The following is a 22,698-nucleotide window of genomic DNA, read 5'->3' as shown; positions in this document are numbered from 1 at the left end:
TTTTAAATTTCCTGATTCTGACCCAGCAAAATAAGGAAGGGAAAATATAGTCAACCAATATGGTGGTTTGTAAACATTGGTGCAGACTGGTAATCCAATGGGACAACTTTAACTTTATGCAGCCAGCCTTTTGTAATGCAGAAAATATACTTTTGGCTGCAGTTCAATCCAGAAGGGAAGGTAGTTTCACAGTGGCTGGGTATGGCACAGCCATGCTACTCCAAAGAGGTCCCCAGTGGCACAGGGTGCTAAAAAAGAGAAAAAAACATACTGGTGGCCCTGCAAGCCTCCTATACAGCCCAATGGGCTGCACCTGCTTTTCAAGTGGCATTACTAAGCTGCTGTGAAGCAAAAGTGCAAATTCCTAGGCCGGAGTGCCTTCTGGTGAAAAGCTCTGGGACTAAAGTTGGCTCCACCCCCAAGAACACCCTTTTTGGAGCTGGCTCCTGTGCCAGAGGAACACCAACCTAAGTGGCCTTGTTGCCAACATAGATGCCACTTATGCTACGTGGAGTGGTATCTACAGCAATAGATCATACTAGTTCCACAGCCCTTTCAACTCTCCTGCCTCGCCCCCTGACTGCACTGTAAGTGATGTATGTGTGTGACTAAATCCAATATTAAATCTGCACATGCATTATCTTCTGTATCTACTGCTGAGTTACCATGTCTTTTGTCTTTTGTAGCTACCAGATGCCGTGTACTCAAGCACTTAAAAGTAGAGAATGCACCAATTGTCAATCGATTTGACTATGCTCAGTGCAAAAAACTAAACATGGATCAAGTACTGGATCAAATATTGCGGATGCCCCCGGAAAGAAACCGGATAATTTACCTTCGCCCCATGCAGCAGGTATAAAGATGGCTTCCACTTAGAGGAAACTGCTTGAGGAGTTTTCTTTGGCGCTCTGTTTCTTATTGTCACAATTGCCAGTATGGAAGTTAAGGATATCTTCAAAGCCAGGTGTCAGTGTTGCTAGCATCATTCATTCTAAAACTCTCTTCCCCACCTTGAAGTACATACATGCTGAGCAGAGGCGTAGCTCCAAGGGGACGGGGGGATGCACCGGGCGCGTGCCCCTGTGGGGGTATGGCATGGCATTCTGGGGCAGGGCGGAAAACGCACTGGTGCACCAGGCGCTTTTCTCCTTTGCCATGCCTATGATGCTGAGTACCTAATTCTGAGAATAGATATATGTTCTAATTTTAAAATTAAACTTCCCGAGTTGAAAAGGAACATTTTAAGAATTTTGTTCCATCATAAAAGGGATCTTTGGTATTCAAAGAAACTACGTTGGATAATATATTGTAGAATTGCTCACTCTTAGAAGCCTTATAGCACTTTCTGCAGTAGTAATACAACACAGCTTTGCCCATTTATCATAGTACTTGAATGTATTATGCTCTGGTTCTTTGAAATGCCTGTTTCTCAGGCTAGTACCTGTACATTACCACAGGTAGAACAGCGGCTCACCTGATAAAGAAAGCATTCAAACAGTCAACTGAATACTGCCCACTTGCTGCTTATTAAATTATCCTTATTAGTGGTGGTATTATTAACTTTTGCCTTTTAGTTTGTGCCAGATACAGAAGATAGTGCACAAAATATTAGCACTCAAAATCTACAGCACTCAAAATATCCTATAAAACAAATAAAAGAAGCAAAAACTGTGTAAAGGTAGTTTAAGCAAAAAATGGCTAGTACCTTTGCAGTTTGAGCCTTATGTTTCTCCAAACTAGATTTTCTAGTCGGAAAACTTGTGGAGAACTTATGTCATGTATTTATTCTCCACTGTGTCTGTTATTTTACCCATTGCTGCATTCTCTAAAGGTAGCCAAATGATGGCATATTTTCTCATATATATAAATAATGTATTTCAAGGATGGCCTTGAAACTTGCAGCAGGAATCCCTTGTCGGCAGCCGGATAGGGGGGATCCCCCAGCCTGGTCCAGCTCTCTGTGGTGGGAATGACCACTGCCATCGAGAGCCAGGCCTGACAGTCCCCAGTACAGACAAAGGCTTCACTCCCTCACAGGGGGAAACCCCTGGCAGGGCCCAGCTCTCTGCAGCAGGGTGTCCTCTGAGTTTGCAGAAAACGTGTGTGTGGGCGGGAGGAAGAGTGCCCCTTTCTATGGATTTATGTATCTGTAGGCAGAGGACACATTTGGAAGGTAGATATATATTTTAAAAAATGTTTCTCCTAGTTATAAGCCACAATGTTCCTTTGTTCTCAGGTTGACACACTGACTCTAGAGCAGAAGATTTTTAGTGGTCCTTATCCATATCACATCTGTATAATCCATGAATTCAGTAATCCTCCAAATGTTCGCAACAAAGTGCGCATTCGCAGCTGGATGGACACTATAGCAAACATTAATCAGTGAGTCTGTGTCTACTTTTTTTCTTTTTCTCTCAAAATAGCTCTTACGCAAGTATGAAGAATTGGAGGGAGAATTATATTTACCATACCCTGGGTTTTCTTCTGACTGGTCACCCTGTCTGTTTCCTTACCCATTTCATTTCCTCCCTTCCTGGCCACTTGCTTATCCTCCCTGATGACTGAACTCCAGCAGAGGAGTTGTTATTTATGCAACACCTGCACATACACAGATGTGCTGATTAACTTGGGTGGGTGTACCTTAAGATTATTTTTTTTCCTGCAAACCGGGGGCTTTCCAGGTTTCCAAAATGCTTATCATAGTTGAGGTTGGCCCTGTTGTTGCCTATTTGCACAGGAGCTGTGGCTATTAAATATAGGCTTATTAAAATGCACAGAACAAAAATCTTACATAGGTTTTGTTGAATTCTGTGGGATTAATTTCTAAGCTAGGTCTGGGGATTTGGTTGCCTGGCCTGGCACTATTTGAGAGATGTGAATTCAGAAGATCTAACAGGTAGAATGATTCAATATATTTCAATATTTTACAGCTTTATTGATGAATTCATATGTCGTTTTGCAGATATTTAGCCAATTTCCCACAAATAGGAAACTGGTCTATAATCACAGCTTGTCAGGATGGTAATTTTATCTCCCTCTTCTTCTTTTTCTTCAGAGAGCTAATTAAATACGAGTTCTTCCCTGAAGCTACACGAACAGAAGAGGACTTGAAAAAATATACCAAGTATCCCTGGGGGAGAGACATTTATACTCTTGAAGGTGAGCATTATAGATAAAAAAGAACCAGGCTTGCATTCTATAAATAAATTTGTTTCTGTTATCCTGTACAATAGAGGAGACACTCATGCCTTCTGCATGGTTACCGTAAGTAAGAAATCTACCAGTAGAATAACATGGACATAAGGCAGCCTCTTTTATCTCCAACAGGCTTATTTCTCTGTGTTGTCGAAGACTTTCACGCAGTGGTGGGATTCAAATGATTTAATAACCAGTTCCGGTGGTGGGATTCAAACAATTTAACAGCTGGTTGTTTACAAGCACCATTTTAACAACCGGTTCTGCCGAAGTGGTGCGAACCTGCTGAATCCCACCACTGCTTTCATGGCTGTGAATCACTGGGATGCTGTGTGGTTTCGGGGCTGTATGGCCGTGTTCTAGCAGCAATCTCTCCTGACGTTTCGCCTGCATCTGTGGCTGAAGATCCCAGCCACAGATGCAGGCGAAACATCAGGACAGAATGCTGCTAGAACACGGCCACACAGCCCCAAAACCACACAGCACCCCAGGCTTGTTTCTGCTGCCAGACATGTAGTAGGGAAAATGCTCCATCAGGATAAAACATAAATGTTAATTGGGATTTGTGGTACAACCTTTTCTTTTAGATATTCTGAAAAACTGGAGCTGTAGCTTGCTTCAAAGTTATGCCTGTTATTCATTTTGACTCCAATTATTTACCTGTGATCTATTTGTCGAGGATGTGACTGTACCTGCTGCCCCCACCCCCTCTTTATGCCCAGTTTTTCACATATTTTAGGTAACATCTGCCCATGCTAAAATGCTCTCAGGCTATGAAGATATGTCATGTATTCTGTAAAAATGCAGAGTACAGAATATCATGTGATCAGTGCCTTGGTGTACAGGCCACCTTGGAGATGCTATCTTGAACACGTGGTGAGAGCAGGGTCAGAAGGCATGATTCCTTCATTTATAGACACCCATGTACATATTAGATGCCTGAGTGGACCTTGGCACAGGGCTTTTATTGTCTGAACTAGCCTTTTAGTGAAGACTGCGAGACAGCTGTTGGTGAAGGTGCAATTGAATTATTTTTCTTCTTTGCAGGTATTGTGGATGGGGCCCCCTACTCCATGATAACAGATTTTCCTTGGTTAAGGTCTCTCAGAACAGCAGAGCCCAATGGCTATGCCAGATATGACTTTGAGGATGATGAAAAAAGTAAGTAGATATCAGTATTCTATATACAGAAATGTAAACACATCCTTTTTGTCCAACGCTTGTTGTGTAATGTAACTTGAATAAATGACTGTACATTCTCCAGAAATTATTATGTGGTTCATTTATTCATTCAGCTTCATTTATTACCATTTTTTTCTTTGCTTTTCTTCTATAAGAGGACCAAAGCAGTACTTGCATCCTGTGAGGGCATTTCTTGACTGCTGACCTATTACGTTAACATTTCTTGGCTGCTGAATTGATTATTTTCTGTAATTTGTATTGGTTTTATCTTTATGTGTGTTTACATGGCGAATTTGAGTGCTCTTACATGAGATGTTTAATCTAGTTTATGTTTTTGAGTATCTGTGACCAACAGCTTCCAGGTCTGCCCACCAGACGTCCCTGCCAATCCCTGATCTCAGGGTGTGTATCCAAATTCTTAGAGACTCCAGCCAATGAGTGGCTGTGGTGGGGGAGGAGGGGTTCACTAAACAAGAAAACGTTTTGATCTATGTCTGGAACCACTGGCTTATGCCAGTTAGTTAGTTAATTAGATCCTCCCATGCTAAGTAGCATATCAGGCACCAGGTGTGCTCCAGGATTTCGGGTCTTGGGAGAGTGTTTCAGCCTCTTCCCGTGCAATATTCAGTGCCTTCAGGTCTTGCTCGAATGTTCTCCTCCAGGTATTTTGGGGGCATCCTCTTTGTCGTTTGGCATCAGAAAGTATCCACCTCATTGCTTTCTAATAATAATCCTGGATTTGTACATAGCTATTTGGAATTTAAAATTATTATTTATGCAGATCATCTTTTATTTATTTTGGAACCTCGATCCTTGAAGTTGATTAATAAATATGATATACAAAGTCTTAGAAATGAATGGAATCAGGATCTAGACCTTCCTGTTTTGTCATGCAATGGGATGTGGCCCTAAATTTTATACCTGTTGTTTCTGTGGAACTTAAACTGCAATTTATTCTGCAAGAAACGTGTTTAGGATGTACTGGACACCACAGTACCTTTTTAGTAAAGGACTAAGTAAAGTGTTTAATTGCTGGCATTGTAACTTACAAGACATGTCTCTTAAGTACATGCTTTGGGTCTGTCCACTATTCATTTTTTTTGGAGAAGAAGTAATTCATAATTATTTTGTATTAGAATATTTATTGATTTTTGGGAATGCTTATGCACTTTTAAACTATTCACCTATTTCACCTCCAGTAATCCAATGGATTAAGAACTCTACAACATTATCAATATTTGAACCTATGACATATAGGCAACAAGTACACATGGACATTTTTTTGGATATTTGAGAACATTTTACAGATGCCTGTCTGTAGCCTTGCCACCACTGAGCTGCCCTGAATCAATCTCTTGACTGGAAAAGGCAGCCTATAAATCTAATAAACAATAATTGTTTTTATAGTTATATCTTTTATTCCTTTCCATTTGGGGATTTCAATTTAAAATTCTTTTTAAAATAAATAAATGTGAGTGCTTATGCCTTGTTTAAAAAAAATTAAAAACCTCCCCTTGCTTTCATTTTTTTCTTCTTGCACATTATTAGCTACAATTTATGCTCCCCGGAGGAAAGGACAGCTGTCAGCAGACATCTGCATGGAAACGATAGGTGAAGAGATCTCCGAGCTTCGTCAGATGAAGAAAGGTGTGTTCCAGAGGGTGGTAGCTATCTTCATCCATTACTGCGATGTTAATGGGGAGCCAGTCGAAGATGACTACATCTGAATGGATTGCCCTGCAGGCCCCCAGCCCTTTGTCCCTTTCGACTGGCATACCAGCGACAAAAGCGAGTGGATTTGTTCCTGCTGCCTTAGTGCACTTAGAGGTTTTGGAAGTTGTGTGCTTCACAGTTGCTCCAATGCCGACTGGAATAGAGTTTGTAGTACATGTATAATAAGAAGTTGTGTTAAATACTGAGGACTCTACATAGGAATAAAACCCTTCCTAAAGTTGACCTTATTTCATATGTTTATATAATGAAATTTAATTTAAGTTCCATTTTAATGAAGGCAACTGATGTCAAAAGAGAAAAAAAAAGTTTGTATTTCTTAGCTTGTATGATTTATAGCACTATTTTTTTGTTTGTTTGTCACAAGCAAACCCCATATGCTATGTTCAGGAGTCACAGGAGTCTTTTAATCTGTGCCTTTTTTCCTCTTGAGCACTTGAAGAGTCCAATCTGAGTAAATATGTTCAACAGTCCTTGAGTCTTGTGCATTTTTCAAGGGGGGCTGCGCTGAATCAGTTAAACCAGTAAAGAATGACAGAAGTGGAAAGAGCAGCCATTGAAATGATCTGCATTAAATTTTCAGTGGTTCCCTTTATTGAACAACATACTTTAAGGCAGCCTGCTATTTCAGAATTTACCAAGTTAAAAAGATGCATGGTCCAGATTGTGTGAAATTACTGAAGAGCAGTAAATTCAAGGTGAGGCTGCTCATGTTACTTTTGCCTGAATTCTGCAGTGCTCATTTTGCCTCCAGGTGACCCATCTCTGGAAAGAGTCTGGTAGTCATCTCTTCCCTGGAAAATGGAGTCATAATCACAAGTCTGCAAGAGCAGCTAAGGCAAGTGCATACCAATCACACAAGTTATAACAATAGAAACTTGGACTAACAATTTCTGCAATGAACTCAACTCAGCAGTACTGGATGTCAGCAGTTTCTTGGCTGGATGATGGGTGTGTGTGTGTAAAATGCCATCAAATTGCAGCCAATTTATGGTGACCCCATAAAGTTTTCAAGGCAAGTGAATTTAAACAACAGTTTAAATACCAGATGGCAACTTATCCCAACCCCATTCCCACCCACGGGAGACCTTGGTGGTATGAGGGTCTGATGATCACCCCGGCTGGCCAAAGGCCTGGCGGAACAGGTCCATTTTGCAGGTCCTGCGGAAACTCTGCAGGTCCCGCAGGGCCCTGGTCTCCTTAGGGTAGGGGCCAGGGCAGTAAAAGCACCGGCCCCTGTTGAGGCCAGCTGGATCTTTTTTGGTCCAGGGATTTCCAGTAGGTGCTCCTCCGTAGAGCAGAGGGCCCTAATAGGGCAGTACGGAGAGATGCGATCCCTCAGATATGTAGGCCCAGTGCTGCGAATGGCCTTAAAGGTCAAGACCAGCACTTTGAAGAAGGCCCGGAACTCAATGTAATAGGTGATAGGAAAGCCCTCTATCTGACATTTTGGAGAGCGGCTATCAGTTGGAAAAAATACTTACTTTGCCAGACCATTGGTCTGATTTGATATGAGGCAGTTTCCTGTGTTACATGCATATTCCATTCATCTGGCAGCTGAATAAACTTCTTTTTGTTAGGATTTTTAAAATCCATTAAATTAGGTAATTTTTTTTCTTGTAATGGAAGTTAGAATGAGATGGGAATTGTTTTTGTTGCTATGCTGTACTGTGCAAAATGAAATATAGCATAATGCACTCTATCTTAGCTTTGAGATATTCACGAGTGCAGACAAAACCAGCAAATGATTGGAGTCCAATTTGTTGTCCGTTATGTGCATTTCTAGAGCTGTATGCTTTGGGGTGAGAGTTTGAAGAAACAGCTGTATTTTTTTATACATTAATTAGTATGACTGAGTGGATTTCAGATTGAGAGAGAAGTGAGGCTGCATATTGCTTCCAGAATTTAGTATCTTACAAACCTCAGTTTTGATTTGAATTTGAGGCCTGCCCCTTCCTCCATCCTGTTCCTTCTTTTACAAAAGTTCAACAAATAATTTGCAAGTTTTGCAGAGTTTTTAAAATTTCCTAAACAAAAGCCGTTACGTTTTCATTATTGGCATGGTCTTCCCTGAATTTCAAATGTTGGTTTTCCCTATAAGGGTTGCATTTGTGTCAGCCTCATTGCATGTATTTGGACCAAGCACTTTTAAGGCACCTTTGCTTGAAGCTTGCCGAGTGACTCACAGTTCATTGTTCCTTGGCAAACAAATTACAAGTAGCTTCAAGTTCAAAGCTATTAGAATTAGAAGAATTAGAACCGCTGCTATCACAAGTTCAATGGAAATCTGTTCTAGTCATCAGAGGTTCACACTTTGAAATGCCTTACCTTATACAATAGAAACTGCTGTTCCAGACTGTGCAAACAAGATGCTTTGTATGCACTGAGACACGTGGCCAGCCAGAATTCCATTTATAATGCACAACCCATTGGGCTGCATAGAGGGCATGCAGCATGATCAGACCTTTCCTCCTATTTTCTTGCAGCATGTGCTGCCGGGAACCCCTTTGGAGGCAGCAGGATTGTGCTGTGCCCAGCTGCCCTAAATCTATCTCCTTCCCCTTCTGACTTGGACTGCCCAATTAGTTTTCCTGATTGCATTTAGTCTTTGTGTGTTTATGTGTGCTGTCAAGTCACAGCTGACTTATGGTGACTCTGCAGGGTTCTCCCTGAGGAGGAGGATAACTTGTCAGGTGATTCCCACTGATCAATCAGGGAGACAGGAATAATTTTTTTCTCTGGCTTCCCTGTTCCTGTGGGAGTCGCTTTTCAATTCTGGCGTCTCCGCAACCAGTTGAATTCTTAACTCCTCAACTACATAACACTACTATAAACTTTTACGAAACTTTTGTTAAACTGGAAAAACAACAAATATTCTCCTAGACAATAGGAACATGAGGTAAACATACATATCATCAGAAACAGATAGGAAGGCATGGAAGACGAAAGACTGCAGATGGTGACAGTGGGAGGGCCAAGATGTCCTCCTTTCCTGAAGGGAGAAGGGCCCTTCATGGTAAGTAATCAATGGGCCATATTCAAGGCAAGAGAAGTTCACAGGTGGTTTGCCACTGCCTTCCGCTGTGTGGACTGACAGAGTTCTGAGAGAACTGTGACCAGCCAAGGATACCTAGCAGGCTTCATGTGGAGAAGTGAGGAATTGAACCTAGTTCTTCAGATCAGAATCCGCCGCTCCTAACTTCTACGTCACACTGGTATTTTTGGGTGAATGCTATTTATGAAAACTAATATATGAGATACAAAGCAAACCTTGGCATGATAAAATCTAGAGAATTCACCATCTGATGACAAAATCTAAATGCCAAATACCATTTATCAGTTGGTGATCATCTTCAACAGTACCAAAGATGGTTTATATCATCTGTTTCATTTCAAATTCCAGAAAAAGCCCCAGAAGGCCAGACATGTAGCTTGAATTATTTCTGCTTGATTTACCACTTCAAGTGGTGTTTGTTTAATACATGTGATGAATATATTGGGGGAGAGAGAATTTCCTACATTTCAGGCCTGTAAGTGATGGTTGCAAAATATTTTAGCATTCTCCCATGTCTGAAATGTTATCAGTTTCTTCTTTTCACACACCCATAGTCATAAATCAATGACTACCATCAGGCATCTTACAGCCCCATCCAAAGGGGGAAGGCCTGCAAGGGCCATAGGCACAGTCTTGTGCTTACACTTTTGTCCTCCCTGGGACACTTAGCCGAGTGGAGGGGGCAGATGCGCTGGCAGCTGTGTGTTCTGCAATCCCACCACTGTGACAGTTTGGGCTCCACTGGCATCCTAGTTAGATGCCAGCATGGGGAAGCAGGCTAGGGTGTTCTCAGGAGTGGAGCCGATGTTAGTTGGCTCTCTCCCAGGGTTTAGAGCCAGTTGCGTGGTGCACCGGCCCTCGGACTTACATCCATTCAGCCTATGGAGCTTTTCGGTGGTGGGGAGGTCCAGGGCTTTTCCCTGCTCCCCGCACCATCAAAAAGAAGAAGAGTTGGATTTATATCCCCCCTTTATCTCCTTTAAGAGATTCAAAGGGGCTTACAAACTCCTTTCCCTTCCCTCCTCACAACAAACAGCCTGTGAGGTTGGTGGGACTGAGAGAGTTCCGAAGAATTGTAACTAGCCCAAGGTCACCCAGCTGGTGTGTGTTGGAGTGTACAGGCTAATCTGAATTCCCCAGATAAGCCTCCACAGCTCAAGCAGCAGAGTGGGGAATCAAACCTAGTTCCTCCAAATAAGAGTACACCTGCTCTTAACCATTATGCCTCTGCTGCAAAGCCCTTTTGGAGGAGGTGGGATAGCACTGCATCAGCCCTCCGCCTCTGGGTTTGGATGGGGCTGTTAGAGTTTGCATGTTGTGTTCCAGCTTGAGCTGCACATTATGTTCAAAAGGCAAGGAGGATCTTCATTTAATTCACTATTAGTGTACTGACCCATCCAATCACTAGATGGAGCTGCTTTATAAAACGTAATGGCTTTTAAAAATCTTCCTGGTACTGTTCTTATAAAAATATTTTTTAAAGGTTTTTAACAAATGAAGTACTAAAATTAGTGAAGAATGTTTTCTCCCTGGAGTTGTAATATAAAAGTTTCTTCAAACAGCTTTCAGTTACCGTACCTTTCATTTAAGAGCAAGCATTTTCTGTTCAGCAAAAGAGATTTAGGGTTGTTTGTTCTTCATAAATAATGTCTTTATTGGCAGGTCCTATCAATGAACGTGGCTATTGAGAATTCACAAGTCATGCCAGTTACTTGCAGCATGAGTGAGCAAGGAAACCCATACTGAAGTATTAATTTTGGTTTATCTTGGTGCTTTAATACATTAATGCTCTAAGATATGTAGGAGACGTCATATTTTCAGTTATGAGCTGTTCTAATCAAGAGTATAAGAAGTGCATTTAAAATGTGTGGAACTTTTGAACTATATTTCCTGAACAGCAGCTGTAGTTACTAAATTCTACTAAATGTATCACTTTGACAACTACTGTGTCTGCACAGTGGGATAACAGCTTTTCTTTGTGATAACCTGCTTTGTGAGGTATGGAAGGGAAAAATACCAGCACAAAGTCAAACTGGAAAGTAAGATAGTACTTTGTCTTTGGAAAAAATGGTATCCTTCAGAGATGCGCCTCTTGCCTGACAGTCTCAGCAGGGGAAATTACAGGAAGTAATCCCCACATTTGCAGATACATTAAAAAAAACCTTTAGAATTCAGGGATTTTTTACAAGCCTGCACCCCAAAGAAGTAACGTCTATACTTGCACAGACATTTGTATAACCCAACTTTAATTCCATGAGCGATATCAAAGAGATATTGTTCTCAATTGAAAATTTAAGTTCAAGTCTTTGACAGTGTGATCCCACATTGTGACACTTAACATTCATAAAAATTACAGTAAACAACTTCAGATTTATATTGAACAACAATTAAATTCAGGCCTGTTGAGCTCAAGCAGACCAACAGGGTCTCTTTCCGGCTTGCAGCTTTGCTGATCTGTCCTTTCTCTTCAGGAGTTCCAATGTAGCCCTAGAATATTACTGTGTAGTTTATAACAAAGTTGTTGGAGTCCTTCTGAGGTGAACTTGTAACCTCATCTTGTGGGTCCTGTAGGGCAAAACTTGGAAGGAGTTTGCAACAACTAAATTTTAAACAAAATGGTTTACTTTTCCTTAACATATGACAGTTATCAAACATTAACATTTAACATAACATCTTAAAGTCCTGTTCAAGTTTCATTCCAAGTCCTTCTAATTACAATCTGATAAGGCCAAGTCCATTTCTTCCTGCTGGTGGTTGGTTCATGAAGACTCCAGAGGCTTGGTGAACTGGATTCGAGATGATGAAGGTCCCCAAAAGAACTCTCACCAATTACATGACACAAAAAGCCTTTAAACAACGTATTAAGAGCTTCTAAAAATCAATCAAGAACCCAGCCTGCTAGCCTTGCTTCCTCCAACTTCATGAGTTTTGCAGTCTTCCGCTGCTTTCAGTCTCCATCCCTTTCTGGATCATCCCATTCTGAACACAGGGGTTACAAACTACCTGCAGCTTCAGACCCTCAAGCCATTCTGGGAAGATTCATACAACATACATTGCAAACATTCACAAAAATTATAGACTAATATTCAGTTAATATTAACACAATCTTCCCCCCACTTTCAGCAATCAGTATAAGACAGTTCTTACACCTAGAATATTAAAATGTTTATAACATAGTTGGAGTTCCTCTGAGGTGAACTACCTGCAGCTTCATGCTGTCCAATCAATCTGGGAAGATTGTCCCTTTTCCTCCTTATGTGGAGTATCCCAACTCTTTAGCTCTCCTAGTGGACTCAGGGTTATACCTGCAACTTAAGCACAAGTCTTGTGATACAAGACTTTAAGATTTTGACCTCCTTTTGGAGTGTTGCCTAGAACCTATGCCTCTGTCAACAATAAAAAGGCAGCCAGAGTTGGCTGAAGGAAACAGAAAAATAACAACAAATCTATTTCCAAAAAATTGCCTTCAGTTTCCTCTCAAAGCTACACCTGATCAGTTGGCTGGAAGTAGCAGCAGCTGGAGTAGAGAGGAAGTCGTCAACCAAAAGTCTCCCCTGCTCCACTACCACTGCCCAGCAGATGGGGAGAAAGGGCTTAGGACTGCTGCTTTCAACCTGCATCAGAGGACCAATGATCACCAAAGGAAGAGAATAATGTTTGGGGCCGACATGTATCCTGTTTCTACTTCTTTTCCATGAGGCTTACAATCATTGCAAAAAAGAAAGAGGGCCAGTATTCAGGGAGATTTTACGGATGAAATTGTAATTTAAAAAGTGCAATCGCTGTTTGGCAATGCTGAGTTGTTTTTCAAATCCCCGCTTGTAAGTTAATTAAATAAACTGACAAAATAATTTGGCAAATAAGAACAGATTTGCTTTACAATCTGTTAACGGTGCTTGAGATCTGCTGCTTGATGCAGTTAACTTGCTGTCTGAAGACAGGGACGTACACTATTTGAATCTTACATTCGTAGTCATGTTTTCTTCAAGAATCAGTGGACGTATGTGGTCACAAGGCAAAGTGGAAATGGGTCTTCCTTGCCTTTACCTTTTTCATGGAACAATGTTGACCTGAGACAATTTTTATTTTTTTTTCTTTTGAGTCGTTTCCCAATGTGTTGAACTAATGGTAAATCACTGAGAATAATACTCATGTTGGAAAAACTTCTCAGCTTTTAAATCACCATCGTTCCCGTGGTAGTTTCCTTCAGTTTTAAAATCTCCTTAACGCCTGACTGTTAAAATATAATTGAAATAGAACTTTTTCCTGGGGTGTTTGCAATTTTTGGCTCATGGGCCTAGCCGTTTTCAGCTTGAATATCCATCTGTGGGGGATTATTGATAAGTGACTGCAGCTTTTCACAGGATCTGGAGGAGGTGATAACTGATGGGGAAAGCATTGAGCAGAGTCCACACAGGGGGCTACGTTTTCATCAGTAAAAGAATAAACATTTTGTTGCAAATCACAGCCTGAATATTTCTGTTTAGCTGATGTAGCAGAGATTGTCCTGAACAGACTACCCGCTTTTAGATAGATTCCTAAAGGATCATACTACATAACAGACAATTCTTTGCTATCTTCATCATACTTATTCCAATGAAAACAACAGTGTATGAGATCAGCCATAAATGTGCTAAAATTAATCCACTGACTGATTGCCGTATTCATTTTGCTTGTATTTTAATGCAATGAGTGCGCACAATTTTAATGCTTACTATATTTGGTTCAGAAAAAAAACTGGTTTGAGTCATCAGTCACTTAAATCAGCATACCTGTACTTACATCAATTTATCACTGGTTAAAAGAAAGGCTTTTTTGCAGGGGGTCAGGAATAATATTGCATTGGTGTTTACACTGAGCAACACTTCTGATTGGTGAATCATTAGGCTCTTGTACCTTTAAATGAGATGGCAGCAGCAACTGATCCTTTTCCAGGAGAGAGATACATTGACTAGCAGGTCTATCAGACCCACTATCCCACCCATCAGGATGAGGCCAATTGGATAGTGGGTGGATACCAATGAAAGAAGTAGGAGGGTAGAACGAACAGGAAATACTCCATTCATATCAGAGAGAGGGGGATCGAGCTATTTGTCGATCTCACAGAGGAGCGCCAGGTTGCCAACGATGCCCAGGCCTAATGCCCAAAGTCAGTGAGGCACCCAAGTCTACCACCTGAAGCCAGCAAAGTGCCCAGGTCTACCGCCCAGACCCAACATCCAGATCAACCACCTGGAGCTGGCAAGTGTGGCCCAGGCCCGGCGCCCCCCCCCTCCATGATTAGATGGCAGGCGCCCAGGGACATGTGATACCACATGTCCCCGTGGTCAGTACACCCTGGCCCATGGTCAGTCTTGGAAGCCCGGGAAAGGGGGAAACAGTCATACTGATAGAAAACTGGCCAGTTTGCAATGGTAACCATAGGCTGTGATGATACTATACAATGAATGGGTTAATTGCTCCACAGAGTTTCATTTCAGGATCTGGGAATACAAGACTGTAAATCAAGTTATGTATTAGAATTTAGATTTAGCTATCCAGTATGAAAAAATGAGCAGCATCAATATGAACAAAACTAAAGAAACGCTTATTACTTTGCTGCTCACAAAGGGATAACCATAAAGCAAAATCAATTAGCTAAGTAAAAAGGGTTTTTAATATTAATCAGATTGCATGAGAACCCAGTAATAAAAGATCTAAGTGAGCAAAACATTGAGAGAGTTGGAACTACGTTGCCACGCTGTGGGTTGTAATTAGTAATTTGCTATTGTGTCATTAAAATCAGTGTGATATTCCCACTGGTTTTAAGACCTTCGTTATGCTCTTATTTCTCTTGTAATCTTTCAGCTGGGGTTGGTAAACACTTTTTGCTATATTTGGACTTGGATAGCAACTCGATTTCTGCTATATATAAAAAAGTTTTCATCCTTTCCCTGTTCTATTACCTTTTCCATTGAAATATTGGTTCCAATTCCATTATACTATCCAGGGTTTTTTCTCCATTCACCTGAAAGATCATGATTTACATAATCAGAATGTATTCATTCATTTAGTTGCTTTGTTGAGAGATTTTTCTTTTTAGCAGTGTTACCCAGGTGGTTTTCAAAGATGTAAATAATTATGGAACAAAATAATTACAATAAAAACAAAAACCTGAACCTATAGAATCTGTTGTTCTCCCAATCATATGAAATTTTTAGCAAAACCTAGGTTGAGGTAACCTGTCCCTCATGATGCAACCCTAGCCCCACGAACACAGCTATTTTAGTAAGGAGTACTCTGCACCCTGCAGGTCCTCCATGTATTATATAAATTATCAGCTGGGGGCACACAGTTCAGAGGCTGAGAGCTGGGGGTTTGTTTTCGAGGGGCATGAGAGGTTTCGCAACCCAGGCAACACATACCTAGGTTATATGGGGAGCACACTGCATCATTCCCTGCATCATTCCCTACTGTTGTCAAAAGAGCAACCATTTTGTTTGCTGTGCTGAAAGGGAATCCATTTTGGGCATTGGGATGTGATTTTAAAATACCTTTTTTCTCTCTCTCATGACTTTCCAGGGTTTGGAGTAGTGGGGTTAATTGGAGATCAGTGTACTTTCCACCAAGGTCATCAGTCCAATTAGCCAGCCTAAGATTTTTCTCATTATTTTAATCTGGCCGTAACTGGTTCTTCAGAGAGCTACCTGAATAAGTTTCTTGTCTGGAGGGAGGGGGAAGGATGTGCTCTTCTTCAAGAAAGTTCTGACCTTTGTGTAACCTGACAGGGTAATGAGTGATCATCTGATGTGGCCAGCTAGTAGCATAAATTAGTTAATTAGTTAATTTCTGTTGTGCAACAGAGCCAGCTCCAAGCCTTTTCCTGCCAGCTGAGGCAGAGCCAGTAACACAGCCTGATGCATGCAGCTGGGAGAGCCATCAGTTACCTCAGACGAGCTAAGTAATGAGTCAGTTGCCCAAAGAAGGCAAAGACAGCACCTTAGTATTAAAAGAAGTGCTCACATTGCTGCCAGGTATGACAGAAGGCTCTACATCTGAGGAGGACTGAATCCCTGCAGGATCCTAGCCTCATTAGCCAGGATCTCCTACATAAACTCTGTATTGGGCTTGGATGTGCCTGGGTGCAGCAAGTGTGTTTCACTGAAAAGCTTTATACCAGATTTCCTGCTCCATACCTTGTGCCTTCGTGCCTAGCCTACCTGCCTGCCTGAATTTGTTTGACTCTGGACTGTCTGACTGCATTTTCTTCCTGCCTTTCTTGGGTTTGGACTGTCTGACCATGCCTTTGCCTTCTACCCACCTTGATCTCAGTCTGTCTGACATGCCATAGCTGAGGCCTGCCTGCAGCACAGGGTATTCCCAGGCTGAAAGGCATTGTGGACCAGATTAACTCTGGCCACAACCCATGATCTCACACAACAATGGTGATACAGAACCTAGTACCTGAGTTGAACTGATGTGAAACAGGTGTGTAGCAGCTTGAGAGCAGCACAGTGGCCCTTATGCTGGCATAAATGTTTTTTTAATGAAAACTAGTCAGTCAGTCAACTCCATAAGACTAGAGCAGTGGTGGCGAACCTTTGGCACTCCAGATGTTATGGACTACAATTCCCCCCCCCCACCCCCCCCCCCCCCCCCCCCCCCCCCCCCCCCCCCCCCCCCCCCCCCCCCCCCCCCCCCCCCCACCCCCCCCCCCCCCCACCCCCCCCCCCCCCCACCCCCCCCCCCCCCCACCCCCCCCCCCCCCCACCCCCCCCCCCCCCCACCCCCCCCCCCCCCCACCCCCCCCCCCCCCCACCCCCCCCCCCCCCCACCCCCCCCCCCCCCCACCCCCCTTCCCCACCACCCCCCCCGCGAGATCCACCCCCCACCCCCCCCCCCCCCCACCCCCCGCGCCCCCCACCCCCCCCCCCCCCCGCCCCCCCCCCCCCCCACACCCCAACTCACCCACCCCCCACCCCCCCCCCCCCCAACCCCCCCCCAAAAACGGTCCCCGGGCTCCCCCCCCCCCCCCCCCCCCCCCCCCCCCCACCCAGGACTACAATTCCCATCAGCCCCTGCCAGCATGGCCAATTGGCCATGCTGGCAGGGGCTGATGGGAATTGTAGTCCATAACATCTGGAGTGCCAAAGGTTCGCCACCACTGGACTAGAGTATGCCCCGACAGCTGTTTTGGGAGCCTATAACACTAAAAGAGGGAGCCGTAGGTCAGGCCTAAGTTATTTCCTCTTTGGCAGATCATGATCTTTGCTAAGGGCTTGCCAATATCATGCCAATGAGAAATGTCACTTCTGCTACAAAATCAGAAGTGATATTATCATGTCTGGGTGATGCTCTTGTAAACTTTACAAGCATTTTCCTTGACATGCATTGACAAGGGAATGTGGGATGCCATGAAACAACACCCACACATGGGTTTTACTGCCCTCAGATCATATGGGAGCTAGGCAAAAGAGCCTTGTCACCTGCAAAAAGAAAAGCACCCCATTTATGAAGATAGATGCAGCGACCATTTGCCATAAGGTTAGAAAGAAACAAGATGGAGGACTTTTGCTATCCTGATCGGAGGGACCCTCAAACCAGGAGAGCACCACAAATCTCATTGGTTAGATCTCAGGTGCAAACATGGGTAATCGGACCTCATTTCAGAATAGGTCAAACAGACCCACCACCAACTGGTTTAAAAGACTCAATTTATTCACTGCAAGCTACACAAACCAAAAGGCTGGGAAATGACAGGACAGTGACAACTGCAACAATTATCTGATTTTTTAAATAAGCTGCAGCTGTCTTGTGCCCGTTTATCAGAGAGAAATGCCAAGGTAACATCAGTGAGAAGAGAAATCAAGATAGTGCTTGGTTTTGGTTTGTAGCTTCTACAACACGCAGTAGCCTTGTTTGCTGAATATTCCCATTGCCTCTATGTTCTCTATTTGTTAGGAATGCTTTCTAGTTAATTAAAGATGTGGGGGTGGGGGAGCTTCGCAGTGACTTGTGGCCTGGGAACTTGGGAAAGTGGAAATGGATCAGGGTACAATGTAGTACAGCATCTCAGGGGATGGACCTGGCATAGGGTTAACAACCTTGAATTAAAACTGATCTCCAGACTACAGAGATCAGTTCCTTTGGAGGAATGAACCACACTTCCCTGCTGAGCTCCCGCCCTAAACTCTGCCCTCCCCAAAATCTCAGGCATTTCTCAGGGTAGATCTCGTAACCTTAATTTGTCACCACTATGTTCCTTGGACTTTCTGTAGTCTATTCACATCCTTAATAGCGTCACTTCATATGCTCCCCGTCCTATGAGAAATTTTGTTTTAGTTCTAGATGTTCGTCTAGATCAGGGGTAGGGAACCTTTAACACTCAAAGAGCCATTTGGACCCATTTTCCACAGGAAAAGAAAACACTTGGAGCCGCAAATAATTTTTGACATTTAAAATAAAGATAACACTGTACATATTGGGTTTTTTACCTTTTACTCCGGTCATTCTGAGAAACGCATGGATGCGTCCGCCCTGCTGCCTGCAGGGCGGGCAAGGATGGGGCCAGCGGCTCGGCCTCGCCAGTCGCCGGGAAAGCGCCCGCCCCGCTCCAAAGGGGCAGGTGAGAGGGGAAGCCAGCGGTGCGGCCCAGCCGGCCGCGGGCAGTTGCTGCCTGCAGGGCAGGCAAGGATGGGGCCAGCGGCTCAGCTCGAGGAGCCGCACTGCAAGGGTAGAAGAGCCGCATGCGGCTCTCGAGTCGCAGGTTCCCTACCCCTGGTCTAGATGTTTGCCTGCAGATTGCCACTACCTAACAATACCTGCAGGACTCCAACCCTGCCCAGAGTTGGTATGAAGTCTTGCTACCTGAGACTGGGAAGGGACAGGGTGCCACTGCCTTGGCCTGCTGATTGCTGGTCTTTCTGATTTTTTGTCAAGCAGGTGAATTTTGATGGTGTAGTATTCTCACCCTTCCAGATCAGTTTCTCTTCTAGATATTTTTCTTGCAGCCATCCAAACAAGCTTTTGAGGTATAAGTAAGATTACCAGTACATTTGGAGAAAAATGTCCAGTCCCTTTAATAGAGGTTTAATGTGCAGAAATAGGCAGCTGAAATTATTCATAGCATGGAGGTGAATTACCACTTGGTAAATAACATCACATAAAGGTTCTATTAAAGGGATGGAATGGGGGGTGGGTGGGAAGAAAAGGATCTGAAGGGAAGGCAAGCCAGCTTTAGATGTATTTCTGTTGTTGTTCTCAACCATAAGTTCAGAAGAACATCTCTGACTTACAGGCCCTGTGGAACTGTACCAAGTCTGAAGGGCACAAGGCTAACTAGACAGAGAGTTCCACCAGGCCAGGGAAGAGGCCCTGGCTCTGGTTGATGACAGCTGGATGATTTTAGGACCACAGATCACCACAAGTTTTCTCCAGAAGAGTGTAATGTTCTCTGAGGGATATATAGTGAGAGGCACTCCCAAAGATAAATAATACCAGACCATTAGGGGACTTAAAGGTCAATACCAGAATCTTGAACTCAATCCAGTATTCAAACTGGAGTCAGTGCAGTTGGCAGAGCACTGGTTGTACATGGGGTACCTGTTAGGACTTGCACTACTGCATTCTGGACCAGTTACAATTTCTGGAGTAATCTCAGGCAGCCCTGAGTAGCGTCAGTTACAGGAGCCCAATCATGGATCACTGTGGCTAGATTGGCACAGGAAAGGTGGAAAGTCGATTCCTGGACTTGGTAAAGATGAAAAAATACCATGTTGGCAATATGTGTGACCTGGGCCTCCAAAGAAAGAGAGGTATCCAAGGTCACTCCCAAATTCCTGTCTGAGAAAGCTGGCTCTAGCTGAACCCTATTGAGAGTGGGAAGCTGACTTCTCTGACCTGGACCACCCTGGTCCTGCCCATGGACCTTGTCTCTGATGGGCTCAGTTTCAGATGACTCTAACCATTTCACCATAGCTTCCAAGCATATGGCCACATTTCTCAGAACTGTGTCTGTCCATCAACAGAAACAGCTGGGTGTCATCTGCATATTGTTGCTGGTATCATCCTCTTCTTCTTTTGGCTGCAACTGATGGCAGGTTGTTGACCAGGTGACCACAAATTTAGAGATTTATCACCTCAAGGTTCATGTTTTTAGCTATGCCCAAACCTTGCATAGTGAGGTTTCATGGCTGCAATGATTTAACCTGTTTTTTGTCATTCGGCCTCCCACTGATTTCTATAGTGAAATTAACATTTGCAAAAGCAAAGGGCATACATACCGTATGGATCTGGTCTTCTGTGCACACAAGCATTTATGCAAGCAAGCATTATCTCTGGATGCACAAACAGTAAACTATATAAAGATAATAGGCTAACACAGTCCTGATTCCCCAATGTGTGCGATCTTTTGTACAGGGCTTAAAAATAAATTGCATACACACTCTCATATGTTGGGATTTAAACTGTAGAACACAATTGATCCTGATAGGACTGTCAGACCAACGTACAAGCTCTTGAGCTTTAAGTATACTGCTTCCCTTTACAGTTAACAATCAAAGGCACTGATTATGGCACTGAAATATTTGGGAGAGAAATGGGTGGAACCTACTCACCGATAGGATTTTATTTCATTGCAATGCCATTCAATAGGCTGACCTCTTGGTTCCTGTGAGTTGCCAGGATGGCTCTAGCTGCCTGCAGCAGTGGCATTTGAGAGGCAGACACCATTGAGTTATTGCATTTCCCAGCCAGGCTTCATCATTCTTTAATTACGCTGTGTGACCTCGACTCTGAGCTCCTTCTCACAGATGCCACTTTAAAGTCATCAGCTTTCTGTCTGTGAAGTACGTTTATTCGAGGCTCTTTATTTTGCCTTTAAAATGACGGTTGCCAACTGTCTGCCCTGTACCTTCAACAGTGCCTCAATGGGATGTTAGGTACAGGGACAGGACATACCTCTACCTTATTTAAAATCCAGACAGTTTACTGGGTTGTAGAAATCATTGCTCCTCTCTGGTTTATTAGCAAGTATGAGAATCTGTTTCACCATTACATTAAGCAAAGTTATGTAGAAAAATCTCTCTTGAAGTGTCCTATCACTAAAAATTCAGCAAAAGAAACAATCCAGCAAAAGAAATGAAAAAGGACAGAAAGCAATGGGACAGTTGTGACTGGCGATATAGTCCTATATGCATGTTTACTCAGACGTCAGTCCCATTTGCTCAGTAAATGTCCACCAGGACAAATTTGCATGTTTCTGGTTCCACTGTTTTAGATCAAACTGTTTGATTCTCATGCATATAATCTATTCAGAAAAAAATGAACCATGTTGAAGATATCTGGAAAATTTGCCATGATAGAAAAATGTTTGAAGAATAACCAAAACACCATCAACAAAACACTGCTTTATTTAACAGGAAACTATTTCTTCCAAACTTGTAAGATAAAGTAGTCTGCACTTGTTCACAACAATAACCTAGTTCAACCAAGCTTACATATAGACCATTGCAAATGCAAGTTGTCTGTACCTGTTGTATAATCAAGTCAGGTTTTAAAAGTATTACTGGATATTGTATGATTAAATTCTAAAGTAAACAAGCACAGAACCTGTTCTGATGCAGGTGATCATTAGATATTCTCCCACCCATTTGGAAGGTGTTTATCTCTGGGCAGGCTTGATTATGTTGGACTTTACAAGTTGATTCTGTGGGGAAGACAAGATTGTCCTTGTCAACATCAATTACTCAGAGATAAACAGCTCCCACCTGGCAGGAAGAACATGTAAAGGTAGGATTGTCAATCTCCAGGTAGTGCCTGGAGTACTCTAGGAATTTCATCTGATCTCCAGATTACAGTTTCCTTGGAGGAAATTACAGGTTTGGAGAGCAGACTTTATGGCATAAGATCCCTGCTAAAGCCCCTCCCATCCCTAAACTCCACCTTCCCCAGGCACCTAACCCAAATCTCCAGGAATTTCCCAAGCCAGAGCTGACAACACTGGGTGCAGGGTACTGCAGATAAAGATTTCAAATATGTCAGAAAAGGTTTGACCCACTGGTGAGCATAATGTTTGCAATTACCTTACATACACAAGATGCAGGTGAATGGGACTAAAGATCATCTATGTGGCCAGACCACATGAAGAAAAGGGTGAAAGAGTGGCAAACTGGGGGTGGGGTAGGGTCGAGCATTTGCAAAAGGATCCACGCTGCATGCATATCTCTTATTGACAGCAGCATAATTACTGCTCAACCAGCAATCCCATAGAAGAAGACTGAAAGGAAGAGTTGTAGCTATTGGCACTACTTGCCACATTGCTGGCTTTTTTGAGAATTTTCAGTTTGTGGGGCTAAGAGGGATGGGAAATAGGTCACGAGGAAGCAGGGCTATCAATCACACCACTGGGCCACACAGCTGACCTGTTCCAGTTCTTCTAGCTTTACAACATAGTGGAGATTATTGTGGCTAGATTGCTCTGGGATTCATGGACTTTCTCTGCATTCCTACTAATAAAGCTTTGCGGGTACTCTTTTGGGAACATAAAAGCATTCATG

The 22,698-nt window shown here is 43.1% G+C and overlaps 1 protein-coding gene across 4 annotated transcripts in view; it reads left to right on the top strand.

The window, feature by feature from the left end:
- The window catches only part of FBXO38 (F-box protein 38), a 39,855-nt gene extending 33,274 nt beyond the window's left edge, over positions 1–6,581 (top strand). For all 4 annotated transcript variants that reach the window (XM_048490094.1, XM_048490096.1, XM_048490095.1 and 1 more), the window contains exons 18-22: positions 687–853; positions 2,237–2,382; positions 3,056–3,159; positions 4,243–4,356; positions 5,926–6,581. In XM_048490094.1, the coding sequence (XP_048346051.1) occupies positions 687–853; positions 2,237–2,382; positions 3,056–3,159; positions 4,243–4,356; positions 5,926–6,104 (710 nt within the window). In that variant the 3' untranslated portion in view covers positions 6,105–6,581. The remainder of the gene's footprint in view (positions 1–686; positions 854–2,236; positions 2,383–3,055; positions 3,160–4,242; positions 4,357–5,925) is intronic.
- Positions 6,582–22,698: the final 16,117 nt, after the last annotated feature.

The sequence above is a fragment of the Sphaerodactylus townsendi genome, linkage group LG03 (assembly GCF_021028975.2).
Source record: "Sphaerodactylus townsendi isolate TG3544 linkage group LG03, MPM_Stown_v2.3, whole genome shotgun sequence".
In the NCBI taxonomy this organism is placed as follows: domain Eukaryota; kingdom Metazoa; phylum Chordata; class Lepidosauria; order Squamata; family Sphaerodactylidae; genus Sphaerodactylus; species Sphaerodactylus townsendi.
The sequence above is the reverse complement of the archived record's forward strand: the minus strand, read 5'-3'. Positions and strand labels throughout refer to the sequence as shown.